The sequence below is a fragment of the Electrona antarctica genome, assembly GCF_951216825.1.
Source record: "Electrona antarctica genome assembly, chromosome: 5".
Lineage (NCBI taxonomy): Eukaryota > Metazoa > Chordata > Actinopteri > Myctophiformes > Myctophidae > Electrona > Electrona antarctica.
The window spans coordinates 54,985,447-54,995,779 of NC_136810.1; the positions used below are offsets into that span (position 1 = coordinate 54,985,447).

The 10,333-nt window shown below is 42.4% G+C and overlaps 1 protein-coding gene across 1 annotated transcript; it reads right to left on the reverse strand.

The window, feature by feature from the left end:
* Positions 1 to 7,815: 7,815 nt before the first annotated feature.
* irx5b (iroquois homeobox 5b) lies at positions 7,816 to 10,124 on the reverse strand (the record flags this gene model as incomplete). The annotated part of the gene is made up of 3 exons (XM_079502392.1): positions 7,816 to 8,516; positions 8,788 to 9,178; positions 9,873 to 10,124. 3 exons carry the CDS (start codon positions 10,122 to 10,124, stop codon positions 7,816 to 7,818), a joined length of 1,344 nt encoding a protein of 447 aa, XP_079358518.1.
* Positions 10,125 to 10,333: the final 209 nt, after the last annotated feature.

Consider the following 10,333-nt stretch of genomic DNA (forward strand, 5'->3'; position numbering starts at 1 on the left):
GGCATTGGCGTCGGTGGCCAACAGCGCTGCGGTGAGAAACTGAAGATGACAGAATGCATCAGAGCAAAACACATGGAAGGCTGCGTCCCACTGTGTGATATTCAACAGCAAGGGTCACTGGAGGTATGACTGCAAGCAAACGGCACCATCTGCCACACACCTAGCGAAATCTCCTAGGCCTAGCAGGGTGACACAGGGAAGTGAGCTTGTTTAATCCTCTGTGTATCTCCGTTCCAAAATATTATTCCCGGAATTTTCACCTGATCTGAAAAAAGACTTAATGGAATATTAGAATTGTGATTAATGTGTAATAGGATGGTTGGTTATACTGAAGTGATACAAGGTACTTTACACTAGCAATCCTTTTGTACTGCCAGTAAGATCAACATCATTAGATTTAGATTTTTATATATATTTGTACTGTCTTGCATTTTGTTAAAACATAATGCAAAGAGATGTGTCAGCATGCAGAGCATACAAAAAAGAAGAAGAGAAAAAAAAGAAAAAAATCCCAAGTGCAAATCCCAAATAGCAGATCTACAAGCTCGTAGCGCGCCACCGAGTGGCGCGCTGCGAGCTTGTAGGTCTGCTATTTAGAAGAAAGAATCCCTTAACTCAGGGGTTTCCCAAACTGTGGTGCGTGGGCGCCTTCTAGGGGGTGCGCGACATGAAAAGGCTAATGGTGGTGCTAAATATATTAACATATTATGCTATGCTGCAATATATGCCATACAGTATATATGTGCAAATATGTGGATTGTCTCTATAGCTTATGCAATGTTTATTTCCTTGTGGGGCAGTGCGTCGGCTAAGGCGCGATTCATACTCCTATAGAGCCGAATAAAAGTGGGTTCGGCTCTGTAGAGCCTACAATGTGACGTCATTTGAGGTTCGGGGGGGCGGGTACCGCCCTAAAGTCGGCTCTTCGGTGCTACTGAAATTTTCTGACGAGCCGAAATCATTTCGGCACTACAGCACCGAAACAGTGGTAAAATAGGAGTATGAATCGGCCCTAGGTCAGGAGGTAACAGGGGTGCATGGCCAAAAAGGTTTGGGAACTGCTGCCTTAACTCATGACTGAGGTCAATACTGTGTACTTGTATAAACTTTGGACTTGAATTGATAAGCCAATGAAAGATACTAGAGCGGTGTGCCTGTTGGGTACTGGCCTACTTGGAACGATGCAAGTTGGAAATTTGGAGTTTATGCAGATGTCGGAACACCAGTGTGATGTCAGAACAGGCCAGCTCCATTATGGAGATCTGTCCAGAGCTGGGGCAGAGGATTTTGTGCTGGTTCTGGACAACCGGCAATTCGACGAACTTGACACCGGGCACTGCATTTCCCTGTGGTGGTGTGGAACGTGCGTGTCCGATTTGAAGTCGGTGGGGCAAACGGTTCTTGAGTTACGTGGATAACAGATGTACGTACACACGTACACACACAGAGACTTGGTGAATTGATAGATAGATAGATAGATAGATAGATAGATAGATAGATAGATAGATAGATAGATAGATAGAGCAATGCCCGTGCATATTTGATTGCACTAGAGTGCTTGCCGGTTTCGACTGGGCCGGTTCTGGAGAACCACTCACCCGTTTGACTTCAGACTTGGGGCCCTTAGTAATAAATACACCCACCAAGTCGATTGGATGAATGGTTCTGTTGTGGCAGCGGTGGCCGAACGGATAGCGGCGCGGTCTAGATACCGGAAGGTTCCCAGTTCGAACCAGCCGTCCGACACGTTAAAAATTACCACCGCTGAAATGCCCTTGAACAAGGCATCAACCACTACGATGAAATGTGTTCTATGAGCAGGGCCTGGCTGGAAACAAGTTCTTGAGCTTAGCCCAGATACCCTGGGTAAATATGCCCTCATTTCATTTCATTTCATTTCATTTCTCGAGATAGCAAGGATAGACAACATACAGACTCAGAGATCCCTAATACTTGCTTGTGACACTAGGTGGTGCTCAAGGCAAAGTGAAGGCATATCAAGATCACTCAAAGATTTCTCAAGTGTCTCAAGAATAGTTACCTATATGAGCTAAAGAGAATGAATTCATTCTCTTTAGCTCATATATTACCAGATATTTACTTACAGAGTAATAATAATAATATAATATGATGATAATAATTCTAATAATACTAATTATAATGCACGTTCAATTGTTCATCCATCATTTATTACCATGTGCATTTTACAAGGTAACGTCACCCATTTTGAAGCATCGCTCCCCTGTTCATCTTAAGGCCGATATTAAGGCCTATATTAATGTCCACTATAGTACTTGCTTGTCTTCTATGTATTGCAGTAGAAGTAAATGACAGAACAGTGGTTGTGGTTTGAATGGATTACACAGACCTAACTGTATTACTCAACCAGCACTATCTGCGTGCCACTTCATCAGCGGCACAGTTTCCCTATCATTTGTGGGTAAGAAGGCAATACAGGCAATGTAACATTAAAGGTCTTTTATAATCTTAAAGCACATCCGAGGGTTAGCAAATGTCTTACCTTCATTCAGTTGGACATTTGATGTAAGCAGCTGAGTACACACAGTGCTTCAAGTGTTTAAGCAGAACAGAAGGTCATTAATGGTCACAAGAAATTAAGAATTAAATGTAATAATAATTAAAAAAAATAAAAGGTTTTCTCAGCCCCAATGGCTACAACGACACGTGTCACCAGGGAAGCGGTTTATTTTGGGGGACAGTGTATTATACCTTCCTTTCCACTGAGAGCATCCTGGTGGTCCGGCTGTGAGAAGCCAGCACTGTGAGCCCAGCTGTTGTATGGGTGGTCCTGGAGTGAGACAAGCAAAAGAGGGCAAAGGAACTGCCTGGCAGGAGGCTTGAGTGGCATCAGCAGCAGACATCTGCCAGTCCTATGGGTTGGCCGGTGGCTGGGGCTCCGTGCTGCTTGAGTCTCATGCTCGACATTGTCTGACAGTGTTTAGCTTGGTGTAAACACACAGCTGGAAGCAAAAGGGACTTAGGGACCGACCGAGCTCTACAGAGGTGTGGTTGTAGTGCAGATTTGAGCAAGTGCGAGGAAGCTTTCTACACAGTAAAATAATCCTCATTGTTCATTTAAATTTTTAAAATGTAGACATTATAACCATTTGGTTACATTTTGTAATTTGTATATAGTCTCAAAGAAGGACAAATTCATACTTTATTACTGATGATTTCACTGTGTATAAGAGAAGTTATGAGAGATCCTAGTGTACAGTTTTGAGGGCAACGTGTAGGCTATTGTGGAAATCATTTGAATTATGTTTATTGTATATTTAGGATTCATTTCTTTATCCACTTGTTCTATCTGAAGTTCTGATGTTCCTCAGCTTCATGGGAAAAACATAAGCCAAATAATACATCTCCAAAGTAATGCAATTATGGTTGTTTGTATCTATGAATGATAGAAACTACCGTTTATCCAAAGATGTATTCATAGTGAAAGAATATCCAGATGGTATAGCAAGAACTGTTGACATGCCTGCTGGCTGGAACTATATTTTCAAACATAAGGCCTCAAATAGCAGTACTTTCGTAGAGGAGAAATGCACATTCAAATTCAATCCTAGCCATGGGCACATGCATAGACTCGACATTGAGTGTGTGTCTTTGCACTACCACTTACAAAGAATACTCCTAGAATATGATCATTCACGTATACAGTATACTATTGTTTATTAAATGAATCCCCATTGGCTAACGCCGGGGCCGACAGCTAATCTCCCTGGGGTCCAATAATAACAAATAATCAATAATACACCATAGATACGTCTGGGAGTAACAAATATATCACTAAAATATTTAAATATATATTATAATTAAATAGTTACAAATGAGGTTACAAATCTGCTTTGGCAACTGCCTCCCAAATTGTTTGCACAACTACACTGCGAAATCCTGAATGTTAATGTAACTCACTCAAGTCTCAGAGATACATGGACTAAAGCCTAAAGTCCAGGAAATGTATCTATGATTAAATACAGTATTGGGGCTCCTACCGTAAGGGTCCATTTCTACACTTTCTAACCACCCTCTTCTGGGAATTCTGGTGCATGTCATAACAGGAAAACATTTGGAAACATATTTGGTGAAAATAACAGATCTCCAAGCTCACAAATGCATCACAACACGACAACAATGTAAAGAGATTTGGTGTAGTAAACGTAAAATAAAATGAGGAGGGCCAAGTACAGATCCCTGGAGGACACCGGTCAACAAAGTCTATATGGTTTAACCCATTTTGGGCGGGAACCCCTTTTGGTGTTTTAAAGCATTTTGTTACACTTTAGCTATTGAAAAATAGCAGATCTACAAGCTTGTAGGTCTGCTATTTTTGAAAAGTCGTTAAAATGTGGCGCACATCATTGAATATATACTTTCAGAGCGAACATTTTTAACTAAAATATTTGCTTCTGGGGGGTCCCTGGAACTACATATTTTGAGATGGGGGTCCGTGGCCCAATAGAGATAATTCTGGGGGTCATTGACATTAAAAAGGTTGAGCACCACTGACATAGAAACATAGGTTTTTCAGAAAAATGTTTTGATTTTTAGAAGCCTTTTTTTTATCGACCTCAGTCCAAAATGGGTTAAGTGGTTAAATGAACATTCGAGATTCTACAGTGTATCCTCTTTCAAAGCTGATGACACAACAACCCCAGACCGTGCTGTGTCACATTGATTGCGGTCACTGCTTTGATTACAGAAACAGGACACAGTTATCTTACATAATACTTTTGGGGGACTGCCCGTATTAATTCTTTCTTACTGACTGACTGCTGAGATCGGCCTTCGGAGTCGTTCGAGGTTTATTTAAGCTGATCGATAAGCACTTTCATTATTTCCTCATTATTGTCAGTGGCACTCTGTTGTCTCAGATCATGAATTATTGACGGCTGTTTGCCAGACACATGCACACATTTACTTACGTCCGCACACACACACACACACACACACACACACACACACACACACACACACACACACACACACACACACACACACACACACACGTAAACACATTCACACTTTCTTATTCTCATTGTCGATCAATATTTCCCCTTGTGAGTGCAAGGTGGCAAGCTATGTGAATTTAAATGTCAGACTATGTTTGGCTGCCCAACAGTCGAAAGGCTGCAGGTGCGGGACTCTGCGGGAGGTACCGGTGGACGACCGGCCTCAGTAATACTGTAGTAACATCCCTGGGTTTGAGTCATGGTTAGAGACCGACGTTGTATGACCCTCATCCAGTGTCTGCCCTCAGTTTGCCCTATCCTGTCTAAATAAAGCCAATCTGAGAACCCATCGTCAAAAAATAAAGGAAAAACAGCACTCTCTTTTCCTTGAATTTGAGTAAACAATCTGTCTCGAGAGACTAAAATAAAGCAAACACTTCCTAAATATATATCTTTGTACCTAGAATGGTCACGCTATACAGCAATATGCTCGTGAGCAAGGCACTTAAATGTTATATATACCTGTGTCTGCCTTTGGTAAGGAAAGGTATCTGAATTAGCAAACATTGCTGTGATCCAAAGTAATGGCAGCTGTTTTATTATATGCTTCACCTGTCCTTAAAACCCATTTTGGACGGGAACCCCTTTTGGTGTTTTGGCATTATGTTATGCTTTAGCTATTGAAAAATAGCAGATCTACAAGCTCATAGCGCGCCACCGAGTGGCGCGCTACGAGCTTGTAGGTCTGCTATTTTTTTTAAATCGAAGAACGACTGACATAGAAACATAGCTTTTTCAGAAAACTGTCAGGATGTAGAAGACATTTTTAGAATCTGATCTCAGGTCAAAATGGGATAATACATAAGCTATAAATACTGTATATCAGTAATGGGAATGAAGTGCGCTTCATGGGCGTGAGTTTGGGACCTAGAGTTGCGTGGCAGTGTTCATTTATCGCAGTGAAAATGGGCCCTTCTAGTCTTAACCCATTTAGGCCTGACGTCGAAATACAAAATAAAAAGAATATGTTCAAAGATTTGTGCCGCATTTTCACGATTTTTCAAAAATAGCAGATCTACAAGCTCGTAGCGCGCCACTCGGTGGCGCGCTATGAGCTTGTAGATCTGCTATTTTTCAATAGTTAAAACACCAAAAGGGGTTCCCGTACAGAGTGGGTTTAACACAACATAACTCGGAACAAATAATCAGAAGTATTGGAAATGTGTTAAATATCATCGGGTGGAAACGTCTTGTGTTCAAAACCTTTACTTTTCATAAAATGGAAGAAAAACCTGTGTTCCTTCCAATGGATCAAATGTAGTTATTATTATTTAGTCAGCTCTTGCTTATACTTTGCATTGGTTCAATATGTATAAAACCCATACAAACAAAAAAAGGTCACAACGTGTCGCAATGGCACGCGTTGTAAGCTTGTTGATTGGCTATTTTCATTACTTTAGTGTGACGCTGTATTATGACGAAGTAAAAAAGTCGAACATTTGGAGATAAGAGTTTTCGGCCCGATAGTGACGATATGAAACATTTATAAAAGCATGAAACCATGTCCCGGGGACAGACAGACAGACAAGACAGACAGACTGAAAGGTGTGGTTACAGAGCAGAAGTACATGGGCGCGTGCACAAAAAATGCACGCAGTAAAAATCCTCCTGAGTGAGAATGTACGATTTGCAACCAAACGGGTCCACTTTGGTTATACATTCGTACATCCTCTGAGTTACAAATGGATAAACGAACACAGAGGAGTTTACTGTGTGTCATCGCATCTAAAGGCATTCTCGGGGGGGCATTTACAATCCCATAGCACATGAAACATGTTCTCGTTTCACTACAGCACGGTGCAGATTACACTTTCATTCCGAGTTATTGTGGAGTGTGCACACACAGCTTAAGAGACTGATATGATTTTCCTTCCCATGTTTGTTGCTCTTGGGATCCGCAGAATATACAGGATCAGAGCAAATCCCCCGTCTTCAAAAGAAAACCAAACTAGATCTGAAATTTACACAATTAATTCCTAAAAGATGCCCCAAGAAAGTGTAAGCCTCTTAGCTGTTGATATTTTGTCCAGGAAGGTTATCTGTGATTAAATATAGGGGCTGGTGCTGTAAAGAAAACCGAATGTCACAGTTTTCCCTGTTTGTCAAGAACAGCGAAATTGTAAGCTGTGAACTTAAGTCCCTTACTGTATATTACAGAAGGCTATAATCATTTCTTTGACAGTGAGTGACTCGAGTGAAGATAAAAGGCCAACATTTTGTGTATTATTTGTCTGCTTGATTAAATGGTCATGGTTTAGGATGACTCTGTAGACCCACAAGGTTTTACTGCACTCTTTTGGTTTGTGTTCCTGCAAGGCCTGTTGGAAATTATACATTTTTGCTGTTTAGGCCTAGATCTTAGGCCCACCTGTGGGAATTATATTTGTATTTTAAGTTATTCTGATGAGGTGGTGGGAGGGGGGAGGGGGGGGGGGGGGGGGGTGTCATGAATCAGGCCAGCCCATTCACTTCACATAACACTGCAAAAAATAATTGCTTAAGTAAAAACTTGAGAGTGGTTACTTACATATTCATAAAAACTAGCCTTTAATGAGTAACTTGCGTTTTTGTGCAGAAATGCACTACAAAGATTACATCTTTATGAACATAGAAAAAATGCAGTCTAAAATTGTATATTCATAATAGTCTGTGGCCTATGTGGGCTTCTCCTTTTTTTATTAATAGTAGAATTTGTTAGAATTCCAGGCCCATGTGGCAGAAGGGCATCCCACAAATAGGCTACTGCACGGTGCCAAATAAATAAAAGTCTGCCCGTCCTTCAAATGTCCCTCAAATCTTTCACATTCATCATACCTTTCTTGAGTTCGTGGTGTGTTAAATCTTTACAGATATCTAATTGTGTCTGGCCTCTCAGTTTACTGTCCCTGGTCATTGCCTCTGCTCTCTGCAACATAGTCTGATGTAATCCATTTAAATGCGCCGCCGAGCCCATGTTTGATCCGGGGCCATTGTGCAAGTGTCCGAAAGTGCCATAGTTTGAGTAGCCGGGAATAAACGGAGAAGTATAATAGAGGTGTCTCGACAGGGCGGCGCTGTGAGGGAATTGGTTCCGCGACGATGAAGAGGTTATGTGCGCTGGGCCCGTCGTTCCCATGGCGTGTGAACTTTCACTAGATCCTTTGCATTTGTCCGAAGAAGTCGCAATCTCAGCGAGTGACCACAATTTTGGTTTCGGTGGAGCTGGGTTTTGCGAGTGTATGACAGAGGTGGTGTTGGAGACGTCGGAGTCGTTGGTGCGCTTCGATGCTGGACTCGGTGTGCGGTCTGACTCTTGAACTCTGAGGATCCCGAGTTGAGCGTTTTGGGGAGACGCACCACCAGTGACGGGCCCTGACGCTTGGGACATTCTCTTGTCCCCCCGGTCCTTAAAATCCGGATCAGTTAAGCCCCGTTCCATGTCACCGCCGCTGCAGTCGTCCTCATTGTATTTCTCGCAAGGGTTTGTTGGATGTTGTCCAGCTACAGAATGGAGTAGGCCAAGAAGATTAGCATATTTTAAGGTCAAAAGATGCAGAGAAACAAATATGCACGGGCCAAGCACGCACACAGCCTATGCTCGAACATGCTCATAGAATTCTGCTATAATAATCCTCTCTGAGTGACTAAATAAAATAAGATACTATAAAATAGTATGACAAACACTAACAATAACATATGCCAACTCAAATTTAAAAAGCAGATTAGCAAAAAAAAATCAAATTATAAATAAATAAATGAATAATTGACGCACCAGACTCATTCTTTGATGCCAGCTCGTTGTTGGACGACTTGATCGGCTCGTCCTCCTCGTCGTTCCTCTCGAGGTCAATGTTGTCGTCTTCCTCCTCGTCCTCGCTCCTGTTCCTGGGCGTCCACGTCATCTTGTTCTCCTTCTTCAGGCGCCGGCGGGCGTTGGCGAACCACGTCGACACCTGGGTCAGGGTCATCTTGGTGATGATGGCCAGCATGATCTTCTCTCCTTTGGTGGGATAGGGGTTCTTGCGGTGCTCGTTGAGCCACGCTTTGAGGGTGGCCGTGGCGTCCCTGGTTGCGTTCTTGCGGTACGCGGGGTCTCCGTACGAATAGGGTCCCAGGGCCCCTCCGAACGGATGGTAGTCCATGGACGGGTCATATGCAGAGCCCTGGAATGGAAAAGTGAACAGTTGTATGTATTTTGTTATCAGAACGTCATGTGTCCTTCTTCAGACACTATAGGCTACATATGTGGAGTGGAGTGTGAAATCATGAATTATAGCCTATATCATTTTGTAAAAGCCTTCTGGTCTTATAGCAAAATAGCGTAAAACATATAAAGGCGTATAACTCAGTGCCCATTATACACTTTTAATAAGTGAAATGAATGCATAGACGTACACGATTTAAGAACTATTGGAAGAATTGTATATAGTTAAGGTATTTACTTGCTATAAAATAAATACTTGAATATGCCTATTTTCTGTGTCTCTCAAAATGTGTTGCAATTTGGTTTCCTTCGATAAAGTTACACTTTAAACAAACATTTGTAAGAAAGAAAGAAAGAAAGAAAGAAAGAAAGTATGGCCTATAAAATTAATTAAAGTTGAGACCAGATTTTTTGTAAAACGACCTTGGTATATAATGGTTTATATTATATCATGTTACACAATTTAACGGTTTCCACTACACTACAGTATGTGCACAGCCACAGCGTAACAATAACACCTGTCTTCATGCGCTTCATCTGCACGCACTTTGCAGGCACTTCACTTGGATAGCAAACAAAACACACCACACAACTCCCTTCAGTCACCCTTTTTCTTAACTTTGGTACTTCTTACCTACTTTACTACTACTTACCACGAACGAGCTCAAAGTTGCCGCCGCCCGGGGCTCTCCGCCGTACGGCAGGTGAGAGTTGAAGCCGGGGGAAGGAGAGCCGCTGAACGGCGCGGATCCCGCGTACGGCGCGAAGGCTGACCTGGAGGACGAGCGACCCAGTTCCTCCGTCCTCGGTCCTAAAATCACACCGGAGCTGAACGACCCTGGCGGGCAAGAATGAAGAGCCAGCGAGACCGACGGCTGGAACAGAAAACCCTGAGGATACGACATGACGATAAAAAAAATAAAAAAAAGTGGAGGGGGGGTAAAAAAGTGAGCCACTGGACTGTGCGCTTTGCTCGGGAGACGCGCACAGAACAAATGAGGAAAGAATATAAAAATTCACATCTGGGAATGCAAGTTTATCCCACAAAGGAGCGCGCTTTTTAGGAGATGCGTTTCGGTTTCATCCCGTAACATATTGCAAGTCGTTCAGTGTG